At 43.0% G+C, this 14,653-nt stretch overlaps 1 protein-coding gene across 2 annotated transcripts in view; it reads right to left on the reverse strand.

Annotated features, from left to right (window-relative positions):
- sh3bp5b (SH3-domain binding protein 5b (BTK-associated)) overlaps positions 1-14,653 on the reverse strand; it is a 30,800-nt gene that overhangs the window by 2,036 nt on the left and 14,111 nt on the right. For both annotated transcript variants that reach the window (XM_080471042.1, XM_080471043.1), the window contains 5 exons: positions 4,794-4,958; positions 4,212-4,342; positions 2,752-2,794; positions 1,373-1,592; positions 275-631 (listed from right to left, as the gene is read on the reverse strand). In XM_080471042.1, coding sequence (XP_080327168.1) covers positions 275-631; positions 1,373-1,592; positions 2,752-2,794; positions 4,212-4,342; positions 4,794-4,958 — 916 coding nt within the window. The remainder of the gene's footprint in view (positions 1-274; positions 632-1,372; positions 1,593-2,751; positions 2,795-4,211; positions 4,343-4,793; positions 4,959-14,653) is intronic.

A 14,653-nucleotide genomic window follows, 5' to 3' on the forward strand; every position in this document is an offset into this window, starting at 1 on the left:
TACATGATGACGTCTGTATATTTTAACCCCCAAAAAGATCTAAAATCCATCAAGGGAAATTTATAAAATATTTTTAAAAGTATATAATGTAATAAATGTTCATGTTTGGATCTGACATGAATGTTTTTTTAATCCGTAACCACGGTAACGCTTCGTTAAGAAGAAGTTTAAAAGATACATTGCTGAAACTGAAACCCCAAAATGGCCGCCGTGTAAACGGAGCCTGGATCATGACAAACCCTCTCGGGCTGCAGACTGGTTTCCCATCACGCACCTCTCTCCAGGTCGCACTCGGGCGACGAGGCGCCGCTGCACTCGCTGCGAGGACCGAGCACCGGAGAGATGAGGCCGAAGTCGGACAGCGACACGGTGCCGGGCAGGTCCAGGCTGCAGGGCCGCGACGGAGGAGCCGGGGAGGAGGGGGAGGAGGGGGAGGAGGGGGAGGAGGAGGGCGAGGAGGACGGGGTGGGGGACGGAGAGTCAGAGGAAGAGGAGGAGCTGGCGAAGGGGCACGGAGACATCAACTCCTGGGGGCTGCTGGGAGACGAACCCAGGCTGCAGGTCTCCGAGTCCTCCTCCGACATGACGCTGCCGCCGCCACACGGGTCTTCATCGAAACACACCGACGCCACTGTGTGTGTGTGTGTGTGTGTGTGTGTGTGTGTGTGTGTGTGTGTGTGTGTGTGTGTGTGTGTGTGAGAGAGAGAGAGAGAACAAAGAAAGACAGAAATAGTAAGCAGCTATAAATAGAACTGAGGAACGTTTTCTTTTTCCCACATAAGTCAGTTTCCTGTTAATACATGATCACCGTTACCATGGAAACGACACACTACACAACTATAGACAACACATGATGCCAAAGCTAGATTAGCTCTCTGTTAACTGGTGAAGCTGCTTCCTCATTGGTTGATTTTATCTTGAGGTTGCAGAGGATTATGGGTATTGACTCAAATTCCCAATCAGACGCCGGCGTTTGGAAACTCTGAGGCTCCAGGTGTTTAGAGTGTCTGATCTCAGAGAGATACGCCGGCGAGGAAAGCAGTCTACTGAACATAGCGAGGTGGCGAGGCGGCGGAGAGGTGGCGGAGAGGTGGCGAGGCGGCGGAGAGGCGGCGGGGGCGACCGCTCGTCTCGTTGTGAGGAAACGAGAAGCTCATCACAGCTTCTGAGAGCAAAACAACTAAACAACCAGCCGGACGCTTTGACCTTTCACCTCACCAGCAGATTCATGCTGGACTCATTCAAACATTTAGGGAACCGTTTCCATGGCAACCATTTCAAGAGGAAAACAACAGCACCCACTAGTGGCATGACATGAAAAGGACATCGTTTTCAAAATGGTAAAAAAAAACAAAAAGAAACCACCACTGACTGGATATTCCATCAGACTCCATCTTGAAGCTGGAGAGCTCGTCTCCCGTCACGCCGTCGCCCTCGGCGCCGACGCCACGGACGCGGGGGCCCATGGCGGAGCTCCGCCGCCGCTCGTGGATCTCGTCGGAGATCATCTCCAGATTCCTGAGGGCAGACTTGTATTCTCCTTTGGCCTGGGAAAGCTTCGCCTGCCGCTCGTCCACCGTCTTCTTCAGGTTCTGATGAGGAAGAGGAAGAGGATGAGGATGAGAATGAGGAAGAGCTGATATGAAGAATCGACTTCTGGAATTTGGTTTTCTCTGCGTTCACTTTGAAGAGCAGAACATGTGAGGGGATTCTGTTCAGTTGTTTCAGTTTGATAGTAACTTAAAGTATCGTGGCCCGAAAGAGCCTCAATTTGAAGTAACAAATCTAATTCTTAGTTTCACGTAGTAATACTGCAAATATCACAACTTCTCGACATTCCTTTTTATGTAAATTCTCTCTGGTATCAATTTTCATTATTCACTATTTACAGATTTGAGAATTGGGTTCCTCACGTCCACGATTCTAGAAAGAGGATTGATTCAGATGGAAGAAGATTTTTCACTACAGCTGCTTGGTTCTTTACAGTATTGTGTTCTTTACAGTATCATGTTCTTTACAGTATCGTGTTCTTTACAGTGTCAGTGTTCTTTACAGTGTCAGTGTTCTTTACAGTGTCATGTTCTTTACAGTATCGTGGTCTTTACAGTGTCAGTGTTCTTTACAGTGTCAGTGTTCTTTACAGTATCATGTTCTTTACAGTGTCGTGTTCTTTACAGTATCGTGGTCTTTACAGTATCGTGGTCTTTACAGTATCAGTGTTCTTTACAGTATCATGTTCTTTACAGTATCGTGGTCTTTACAGTGTCATGTTCTTTACAGTATCAGTGTTCTTTACAGTATCATGTTCTTTACAGTATCGTGTTCTTTACAGTGTCGTGTTCTTTACAGTATCGTGTTCTTTACAGTATCATGTTCTTTACAGTATCATGTTCTTTACAGTATCGTGTTCTTTACAGTGTCATGTTCTTTACAGTATCGTGTTCTTTACAGTATCATGTTCTTTACAGTGTCATGTTCTTTACAGTATCATGTTCTTTACAGTATCGTGTTCTTTACGGTATCGTGTTCTTTACAGTATCATGTTCTTTACAGTGTCAGTGTTCTTTACAGTGTCGTGTTCTTTACAGTGTCGTGTTAAACGCTGCAGTTTGAGCCGGAGGACGATTCATTCTGTTCACACAACAGGAGAAGTCACTGCAGCTCCTGTTAAAGCTCTTTATTATTCTGAAGGTCAGAGAGCGACGTGAAGAGGTAACCTCTGCAGGCTGAAAGGATTGAAGCATCACGTACCTCCAGCTGCAGGTAGTACTTGGCCTTCATCTCGAAGTACGGCCTGAGGAGGAGGAGGAGGAGGAGGAGGAGAGAGATTAGATCAGAGGGGAGAACACACACTAACCCAGAAAACGAGAGGTACCACATCGTCACCATGGCAACCTGCTGCAGGATGCAGAGCGGATTAACGCCCTGCCAAGGCTGCAGACGATGACTCATACCAGTTTACACCACAACGTCTTCAGTTTACGTTTCCATGGCAACGGCAGAAAGACTGACAATTAAGTAGTTTTATGTGTTGAGCCACTAGTTGGTGTTGTTGTTTGTTTTATTTAATGAAAACACACACACACACACGCAGCGGAGAACAATGGCATTGACATTCTAGTGGACAGACCAAGTTGGATTGTTATTACGGTGACCGTCAAAATAAAAGTACCAAGTCCAGGAGAATGTGGACAGGGAGTCATGACATCACAGAGAAAACTTTGTTCTGATTGGCTCTACTGAGCATGTGCAGAAGGACTAGTAACCATGGCCGTGGTGACCAGCACCAGCACCAGCACCAGCACCAGGACCAGGACCAGGACCAGGACCAGGACCAGGACCAGGACCAGCGTTCCTGCCATCTACATGGAGTTGGAACGTTTTCAAAAAGATGTGTTTTAGTAACTGAGCACCGCTGTCGTGTAATCGGACACCCAAAACCCAACAAAAGTGTTAGTGATAGTGCGTTCACTTGAAACTGTTGCCATGGAAACGGGCCTGAGTGGTCTCGTCTGTGTGGTAACGTCACTCACATCAGCTATTTTAGATCGAACGATACAGAGATTTGTTTGAAATGTAAGACTAGATATAAAGTCATGAGATAAATATGTTGTCAAGTAAAGACACTATCGATTAGGGGGTCTGTGTGTGTGTTTTAATTGTCTAATAATTAGATTCCATAATAACGTGTGTATTCGTCATCATGTGACGGTGGAGACGAGAAGCAGCTCGTGACTGAGGTGAACTTCCCCTTCAGACACCTGACGGCTCAGAACAAACAATTCAAGAGAACAGAGAAGTGACACTAAGCTGTGTTTCTGCTAAAGTCACTTCATAAACATAAAGCAGCTTTGAACAGCCGTCAGTTTCAATGTGCAGGAGGAACCATCACCTGTGACGATGTGGTTTTTATTAGCAAACAAAAAGTCCTGGAACTCAAGGGTTTGACGTTGAGCCCTGGAGGTGAGCAGCCCCCTGCTGTGAGCACACATACACACTGCAATAAGGACCATTTCTACTGTTTTAGAGTGGTTTGTTTTCTCATTTATCACATAACTGCTCGAGGTGTTTAGATTTAGAACCGGACAGGAGCAAAAACTGTTAAATTGCTGCAAATTAATATTTGGTTTCACCTCCAATGATTCGTTTACCAATGTTTACCCGTCGAGTTAAGTTTGTAGAGTTTGAGGTTCCCGCCCGTTGGCTCTTACTTGGACTTGTTGATGGTGCGTTTGAGTTTCTTCTCCAGCTGCTTCATGCGGCCGATGGCTGCCGTGTATTTGGCCGCCGTCTCCTTGTGCACCAGTTCGCTTCTCGTCTTCGTCTGCTCCGCCTCCATCACCTGAGTCGGGGAAGCAGAGCGCACCATCAGAGCAGCAGGGACTCGTCCAGTCGAGCTAAAAATCTGCATTAACTCGTCAAAATGTGTAAAAAAACAAACAACTAAAGGCTCTGCAAATTAAAGCAGGTAGAACTTACCTGGTAGAATCAAACCAAGAAATTATTTCTAAAAATTTAAAATTTTACTGAATTTTAAGGCGAAAAGAAAATCTCAGTAGTTCTCAATATGAAAATGATTTATTATAACAGATAAAGCGATTATAAAACATGTTTCTCCACTCACAGCAGCTGGTCACCGTGAGGCTCTATTTGACTAGTCCGATTCAGTCAAGATGAAACTGAACTGGACTCTGAACTAAAATGTGAGAGGAATAACTATTTGCTTTTTTAAAGTCATAAAGTTGAGAGGAGTTGAGTGAGTATGTAACGTGCAGTAACTCAACCCTCCTCACCCTCTGAGTAGCGTGGTTCAGCATCTCCTGCCAGGCGGAGTCAAACTGCCGGTTGTCCTCCTCCAGGAGTCTCTGCTCGGCCAGTGAGATCGTTTCTTTGGCCGCCCGCAGAACCTCGGTGGCTCTCTGGAAGTCCTGCGTGGCCTTCTGGGCCTCCAGCTGAGCCTGAGGGCAAAACAAAAGGTCAGGTCAGAGGTCCGATGAACCATTTCCCTGATGGTGAGCTCCGACAATATTTCAGTTAAACTTGTCACGATATGAAGGTGTAATCCACAGCTGCATGATAATGAAAGGAGTTTTTGTTTTTATTATTTTCTCCAGTGATTAACTGCTTCCTTTCTTCAAGTCCTACAGAGGTTTTTCAACAATTTTATAGTAAATTTAAAACCTGGAAACTGAAATTAATTTATAACTGAGAGTCATCCAGTATCCTGCAGTATTCAAGACATTTAGAAAATTGTGTAATTTTATGTTCAAATCAGTCAAAAATAACTCAAATCAATCGAAAGTCAAAAGAGATGAACTCCTGGAAACACTGGTGGAGCGCCCACTAGTGGCCCTACATGACAACAAAACTACATTATTATTTTTTTTGAGTTTGCCGTTTCCGTGGAAACTGAAATCTTTTTGCAGAATGTTGCTGCATAAACACAAAACTTTTCTGAAACGAAAACACAAAAACCATTTTCACTTGAGATGTCGTTGTGTAACTCGGGTTTCCAGTTCATCTCTCTTGACTTCAGACTGATTATAGTTTGATTCATTTTTCCTGAAAATGTGGCTTTATTCTCTTTTATATTTTACTTCTGGTGATGGAACGAACGCTCTGCAGAGCACCGTCCTCTCACGGTTCCACTCAGGCCGCAGCTTCAACAACCGAATCCTCAAAAAGACTAAAAAAAAAAAACCAATAACTTGGACGGCAGGTCCTCTTCACATGAGCTCCAGCTCTCTGCACCCACTTTAAGCCACAACAGGACAATTTGATTGATAAGGTACTTTCAAAAAAAAGAAAAAGCTCTGCGAGGAATGTGCATGCTTTACATAACATGAATATAATGAATCAGTGATGTGCTGCAGTAAATCCGAGCTCATCTCCTTCTCAGAGCGAGGAAGATGAAGCGCCTTTCCCCTGAAGCACTTCTCCAGTTTTCTAAGGTTATGAAGAGAAAAAAGAAGCGAGGGAAGTAAAACTGCACAGAGCGACACAGAGCCGTTTGCTGAATATGAAATTCTACTGACCCAGTTAACATGAGCAGAGTTACTGTACAAACCCAAACACCTTCAGCGCAACTTTGTTTAGACCAAACAAAACATTCGAAGCCGTCGGTTCCATATGCACGATGAGAGATACCAGAGGCAAGAAAACCTGCGAGGCACAAACACTCGGAATGTGAAGAACACCTCACACACCTCCAGCGCAGGCTGGATCATCTTTAATTCATAGAAAACTAAATCAATACAATGGAAAAGGGGGATTTCTTTTGTTCAACTCATCACCGTTTAAAATCCTCTGAAAATGTGCGTATTCATTAAGTTCGGAGTTTGTAATTATTTTAAATTGTCTCAACGAGAAAAAGTCAAATTTAGCGTATGAGGTGAAAACATCTTTTTTGCATTTTCGTTTCAGAAAAGTTTTGCGTTCACACAGCAAATGATGTAGTGAGCAGCGCAGGCCACTAGTTGGTGCCATTTGTTTTTGTAATGAAACCACACACCCACACACACTCACACACACACAAGAAGAACAATCTAAACATTAACAATGGGAATATATACAATTAGTCTTTTTTTATTTTTTAGACGGACCTGTACAATAGACGTGCAACAATTAAACACTTAAAATACAAAAAGTATTTTCAAATAATTAATTCAATGTCGGGCTGGGCAAAGAAATCAATTTAATCGATTAATAGAATTTGTAGCTAAAGAGAGTTTGGTTTTGCAAAGTTTTTTTCTCCCCATAGTTTTTGGGCGTTCCGTTCTACCAGTCCTGGAGGGTTTCCGTAGTTTCTGTTGCACTTTTGATGAAACCTGGTTAAAGCTTGAATTTGTTGAATGACTGAGCCTCACTTACTTTTTATTTTGGGATTGTTTACATGCATTTTAGCTCTGAGGACAATCACAGCAAGAAAGTTGTACTTTTGACAGTATATCTGATGTCTGCAGTCATTTATAAGTGCAGTTTATTTTATTTCATTAATTTTTTAAAAGGCCAAATTGCCCAGCCCTAATCTAACGGCAATAAATCTCAAGCCTTCATGCTCTGCAGCGAGACAACATCAGACACTTCAGTGTTCGTTTGTGGTAAGATCAAGATCGGGATTCTCAACATCATCGTGTATATTTGCATGTTTACCCAGTGTTGTGAAGTCATGACCTGCGAGCTCTGAAACACTATTTTAAAAGTCCATGTAAACATCAGGTAATGGGACTGAAAGTTGATGCTCCTGCAGGTAAACAGAGTCTAACCGGGACCAGAAGTCAAACGGCAAATGAAAAGGTAAACCAGAGGACGCCGGCCGACTGCCAACGGCCAACTGCCAAAACTCCAGGAAAGAAAAGTCTGTTTGCTCCAGTAACAAAACGGAGAAAGACGGAGGATGTTTGGTGAAACGGGAGCAGATTGGTGCAGATCAGTTCCACTGCCATGAACAAGAGCCAGCTCCCGACATACTGTCGCATTTTAGTGGCACAGAAAAGGAGTGGGAGCATCTGAGGAGGCAGAAATCTCTTTCTCGAGGAGCGTTAACTTCTGCTTCACAGAACGAAGCTGTTGGCACATTTCAAACTCAGAGAAGAAGATTTGGCTGAGCAGAAGCAGCTTTGGAACAATAAAGTCCAGAATTCCTCCAGAACGATGCGGATGTATGATTGGATCCAGCTTGTGGAGGTTATTGGAGTCGAGGTTCAGTTATTGGTTAATAAATTGAGGTTTCAGGGTAAAAATCAATTTTCATTAAATAAGCATCACGTTTGCCGACTCTCGACTCTATTTTGCTTTTTTCAAGATCATTATTGTTAAAGCACATTCACTTCTTCCACTTCAAGTTGTAACTGGCTTAATAATTCCACACAGACATTATATCATTATAGCTGAGGTTAAAGATGCGGTGAGTTATGTGCCAAGGCCACGACGTGTCCGTTGTGTTTCCCCGTCTCTCTGTGTGGTTGTTGGCTGTTTACATTACCCCGACGCAGTCACATGCAAAATATTTCTAGGAATGTGTCGCCTGTATCACATGTCCATCCCGGTCAAACTCTCGTCCGCAGACTCACTGACATCACTGCAGTAATTTCGTTATGGACGGTCATCAACATGCCGACGCAGCGAGATCCAAACAACCTCAGCGTTGTCTGCGTCACGTGGCCGCCTTCGTTTCTCACGTGGCCTGAATTCTAAAGAAAGCCGGGAATGACCTTCAGCTACATCTTGAATTGGTAAGGTCTTGCTTTTTATTCCATCAGGAAGATGCTGCTCCGGCAAACAATGAGTCCATCTGCTTGTTCCCTTAAAAGTGTCCCTGGTCTTCTGGAGCCACCCTCGAGTCAAATGATGCATTTTCATGGCCCAGTCGTGCTAAAGAACCCAAAGATGCTAAATTTGTCTCCCCATCTGTTAAACCCCTGGAGATTACTGCCTCACAGCCCTTCTTCTGTGACAGTTTTAACTTGTTTTCCTCCTCTACCTGCTCCTCCTCCTCCTCCTCCTCCTCCTCCTGCCATCATCCTCGTGCAGGCTGCCTCTCCTGCCCCCCCCAGCCTTCCTCAGTCTGTCAGCACAGGCGTCACACACCAGCTAAAGAGGTGGAGAAGAGTGAATCAGGATGAAATGCTCAGTGAGGGATTTAAGATATCTTATTGGACAAATTGTCTAATAAAAAATGATTGTTTTTGTCAACATGTTGGCCTCGATTAGATTCATGTTCTTCACAGCAGTTGAGTCAAAGTGTATCTGGTGTTTTGGATTGTGACCCAAAACAAGAAAAAAGTGGCATATTTTCTCTCCCCCGCTTTCATTCTTCTTTGTTTCCAGCTTGTATTTTCAGGGTCGGCATGCCAGTTGCATGAAAGTGAAGCATTAATGCACAAAGTTAGAAAAATGGACGAAACAAAAGCACCACATCTGTGTACACACTTTACTCAATACTTTCATGGATTGTAACTGGAGCAAAACCTGCACCCTAAAACCAATGGCATAGTCTTTTTGTCAGCTGTGACATTGTGTTACAGCTTCCTTCATTTCTTTTTCTTTTTTTAAAAAGAAGCCAAACATTGCACACAAAAAATAACGGGTATTTCTTGTACAATGGGGTATTTCTTCTCTTCCACTGGAGTCCACACCCATGTTGAAAACATTAGACCCTCATGACATTGACGGATAAAATCAATGGGAAGCATCTAATTTCCTGCTTCCCTTCATAGGAATCACCAGTTTTGACGTTGGATGTCCTTCCCGCACCAAATGGGACTCAAACTCAGGTCTGTCTTATTTAACCAGTCAAGCTTTAACCACACGTGCTAAATAAAAAATAAGAAAGCAAAATTCAATTGAATTAATAGATTTTCTTTTTTTGGTCTTGTAACCCACAAATGATGAAAAAAACTTCCAAACAGCTGTACATATGGAAACTTCATGTAGAACGGCTCCAATCCCAAACAGACTCAACCATGAGAAGGGCGAGTAAACCACTACACCACCGTGCCGCCTCCTCAAGCAGGCTATATTCTACAGCAAGACTGTGAAAGTCATTTGAGTTGACATGCAGCTCAATTTCATCTGGAGTTGGCCGGACGGGTCAAATACCGCCTTTCTTCAGAGAACCACATCGAGTGCTGCTGCTACTTCCTGTCCGTCTGAATTCAGTGTAGAAAGGTACCAGCGGCTCACTTCTGCTTTTGAACAGCGTGTAACACTACATGATGGAGCATGACCGAGAATAAAGTACATACCTTTTAGTGTCACTTCTCTATTTTTGCGATTTCAGTTTTCAGCTTGCTTCCTTTAATGTCTGTTTCATACTCTCTTTTCATCGTGGTTCTACTTTTCCGTCCTCCACCATTTCTCCTCATCACCCTGTCATTTCCACTCTTCCTCCTCGTGTTATGTTGATCCGTGTTCACCCACATGTCTCCTTGTATCAATCAAACACTTGCTACCATCTACCAGCATCTCATCATCTCTCTGTCTGTCACTTCCTATATTCCACTTAATCTCTCTTTTTCTACGCCCGACGTTGCTTCTATTTACATCTCTATCTTTCCGTTTCAACCATAATCCTTCCCCGAACAGACCTCAGCCTCTCCTCTCAATTCTACCTCATACTTCCCCTTATTTGCTCTTGTACTTCATATTTTAATCACTCTGCACACAAGCCTATGAAATTTTCAGAGCCCGGCCTCCTGAGGAAAGACTACGTGGAAGTAATGCAGAACTTATGAAACTGATCTGCTATTCCCCGTTATCCTCTGTATGATAGGAGGCGATTTGGCTCGACAGGCAGTTTAATTATTCAACAGATCCTTAAACTAACACGTGCCTTGTTGAAACGTTGAAAGAAAACCTTGGAAGAAGACCGACGCTCACAGCGGAGGATTGTCACAATGGTATTCTCGCAAAGTCAAACCAGGCAACAGCTTTCCATCAGACTCTTTGGAAAACATTTATTAATGCTGCATGAAGATATACGAGTGTAAAACAGCAGAATTCCTCCATGATGTAGATCAATTACTATAAACTGCAGAGGAAGGAGCTGCTAAAGTAAGTCACGATCTGCGTTTGATCTGTGCGGCATTCAGACTTCAATCTGACTTTAATTGAGCCACAAGAGTACGTTCCACGCCTAAGAGACCTACTTCTCAAGCTAGTTTGACATGGAAATGGTCCATATGGACGGCAGTGAAGCAGCAATAACACCAGGGTTCGCACACTCTTACTAAGGCTGGTATCAACTTAAATCCCATTTACACGACAAACTTTCAATATGTGGACTCATACCACAAAGGAAACATTGGCTCTACTGAGCATGTGCACAACTACTAGTCACTACAGCTGTGGTGTGATGACCTGCAGTGTTTCCTCAGTCGACACCAAAACGGAGCATTTTGTTCAGACTTGTTCGATGTGTACTTTAGCATTTAATATTCAAAATGAATGTACTGACTAAACTGCCCTGCAATGGTAGCAGCACTCCAAGGCAAAGAAAGTGGTTCATTGTAGCTGAATGACATTCCTGTAACGGCCTTCAGAGCCTTTTATCGGTCAAACCACATGAGGAGGAAGAGTGGCGAGGCAGAGGGGAGGACAGTGAACAGGAGTCATCATCCGCCAGGGCTGCCGTAGGAAAGACATTCAGGAGAAATGAGCCTTTAGATCATAAAAGGCTTGCGTTGACCTTCACTTCATCTCTGAAGCAGCCAACACGACATGCTCAGACTTTAGAATCTTTTGTCAGCCATTGGCTCCCATCAGACACGTTTCTACGAATGTGTTTGTCCTTCATTCATGGGAGAAAAGATTTAAACATTTCTTGATTGTCACAATAAGTCAGAGAGTTTATTTCAAGAATAATCAGATAACTCATTAATCTAAGATACAAACCAGATTTTCACAGTGACCTGATTTGAATTTCTTTCCCGAACATGTGATTTTATATCTTTTGTTATTTTCTGTATATATACGTCCCAGTCTGAGACAGTAGTGTCTATTAGACATGAGGGCAGAGTGTTATGCAAACTTGATTAGCATGACATCCTTTTTGTTTTTGTGTGCCCAGATAACTCCAGCAAATCTCAATTCCATGTTGCTGTTTATCAAGAGGGAGGGATCAACCAACTCCGACTGACCCAGATACGTAACAGGCCTGAATGAGCCATGGAGGACGTCGGCTTCAGAGAGGAGGCCTCAGCCTGTGATGTCCACCACACGCTTGTTTAGAGGCAAATTAACCCAGATACATCAAGCCTTCAACGTGGGACTGCCACAGTTATGTGACTTTCTAGACCAGGGGTGTCGAACATAAGGCCCGTGGGACAAAACCGGCCTGCAGAAGCTCCAATCGTTCCAAACAACCAAGCAAATAGTAAAGATTTTAAAGAATATTAAAAAATAAATAAAAAATGCCATGCTGCCAGGGTGAGTTTGTTAGAAAACAAAAATGCAAAATGCAACAGCTATAGGACACGTTTCTTGGACATGTCACTGTATTTTGCACAAGAAGGTTTCATTAAAATTGGCTTTAAGTTGAGATTGTAGTCCTTTTCAGTAGTAATTGATTAGTTTTAGGAAAATCTAGATAATTTCATCCCATATACTCTGAACCACAATGAAGAAAAACTTTACAGTGTGAATCTAAATGTTATTCTGGCTCTGTTTTACTGAAGATGAAATTGGGCTGAATGTGATCCCTGAACTAAAATCTGTTTGACAGAAAAAACATCCATCGTGATACTGGCTCTAAATAGGGAATGTTGTTTCATGAGATGCTCAGAATATTTCTGCCGAATTACCGAAAAGAGAAAAGACACACTGTACTTATGAGCCTATAATTTCTAGGGATTTCCTGCCTGATTCAGTGAATTTAGAGTAAGTGGTCATTCTTCGAAAATGTTAAAGGCACTGAGTGTTGGCTGTTGGTACATTAATGTAAGGTCTTGTTGTTAACGAGTGTTACAAATGTGAAAATCCAGTAAAGCAGCTCTGACACGGTTTTTCTGAGTGTAAGACGAACAATAAAGGGGGAAAAGCTGTAAAACCAACGTTAAAACTCTGGTCAGGCGAGAAGACTGCAAACAGCCAAGTTAATCTTTCAGCACAGACAGTTTGAGCTTGTCTGGATTTAAACTTGTAACCATAACGAGCCGGTGTTTCACATCTTCCAATGATCCCGAAATGACTCAAAATTATGAGGAGCTTTTTTTTGTACCTTGGCTGTACTTTGATCAGTCACATCTATGGTATGTTTTTTATGTTGACAGTTCTATTACTGCGCTGGGTATGCAGGTGAACCTACCTGCCCTCATTGGGATTTGAATACAGTAGCTGTAACCTGGCTCAGTTTGTTTCACGTCTGTTTGGGTAATTCCATGTGGCACATTGGCTCTCAACAAACCACTCAAAGCCATTTACTTAATCTGTAAACAGATATCGTGTTGATTGCTTGAATATGTAATTAAATAGAAGATGAGTGTTATGAGTCAAGATGTTCATTTTGTTATCAGTAAATTACTTTATTTGTTAGACATTTTCTGACCCTTGTCTTAATTTTAAGGCAAAAACCTCTGATTTTTTTTCTTTGTTACTGGGAAGTCTGAATGCATATTCATGGGCCAGGACAGATCTTGCAATGATTTTGCAATTTAAGGTCACAAAAAGCGCACACACACTTATGAGTTCCTTGAAAAAAAACAACTTCCTTTAAGTCCAACAGTTCACAGTCCATGGAAACCATGACTGTGCAGCTCGGTGGAAATGTGCAAATATAAAGGCCTGAACTCTCTTTGAAGTTTCATTTTTTATTCATGACAACTTTTTCTCCCCCCCCATATGCTGCCAACAACACTATGACCAACTTCTCAATGTGTGTGTGTTTCTCTAACTCCCTATTTAATAAAGTGCAAAACACACCCACACTGATTATTCAGGCGCTGTCAAAGTACAAAATGAAACGAACCACAATCTTCTGTCAGATCGGCTCCCGAGACGCGTTGACCACACACACACACACACACACACACACACACACACACACACACACACACACACACACACACACACACACACACACACACACACACACACACACACACACACACACACACACACACACACACACACACACACACACACACACACACACACACACACACACACACACACACACACACACACACACACACACACACACACACACACACACACACACACACACACACACACACACACACACACACACACACACACACACACACACCTCCATCCTTCAATCAATTCATTCATTTCAGTCCATCCATCATTGCCATCCCTCTGTGGTGCAACTGCACTGACTGCTGGGCACATTTCAGTATGAACAGAAAGCAGGGAGGAGAATGAGAATAGTTAGAGGAGACTGAAAGCCTGAAAGACAGTCGATGGGGGTGAGAAAATAGTTTAATGAGTCATTCCCTAAACTTAATGTCGTTATGTATTACATAACAAAATATCTGACAGCATTGGCTCCTCAGTGTTTCTGTCCGGCTTTCAAAGCAGTTTCTGTTCATAATGGAAGACTTGATATTTAAATTTGCTTTGTTGAAGATCTGCATCTTCCAAACAGCTCTACTTGTCAGTTTTAATATTAAGATAGTCTAAGCAGCCCAACACTTACAGTTATAGGATTATGATGATTCAACAACTAGAAAATCACAGTAGCAAAAGCTTCAGTAATGCTTTAATTAAAAAGATCAGGTGGGATATTTGAAGTGGCGTTCCCTACAGCTTCACCTAAACCTCCTTCCCAACAGCCTGCTGCTAACAGAGCCAAAACAATTATACCTCCTCAGCCAAGCATGTCTTTGTTGCTTTCTCACTCGCCTCCTTTTCCTCCACACCTCCCCCTTTGCACTTTTCTCACAGCTTTCTCTGCCAGCTGCAGAAAATCTTCCTTTCCAAACGTGCGTATGATCTTCCTCTCAGCGAGGGATTTGCTCGTTCAGTTCACTTTGCTTTTCCATCACTAATCCCGAAATCTCTTCCGGCTGACTGTCCTTATGGTCCCGGAGGAAAACGCCACAGCCGACATCAGGGAGCGACGGTCACGGTTAACGTCAACCCAGAAGGGCTCACAGTATAATGACACTCCAGCCATTAATAAGAGCAGTGA

The sequence above is a fragment of the Lipophrys pholis genome, assembly GCF_963383615.2.
Source record: "Lipophrys pholis genome assembly, chromosome: 9".
NCBI classification, from domain to species: Eukaryota; Metazoa; Chordata; class Actinopteri; order Blenniiformes; family Blenniidae; genus Lipophrys; species Lipophrys pholis.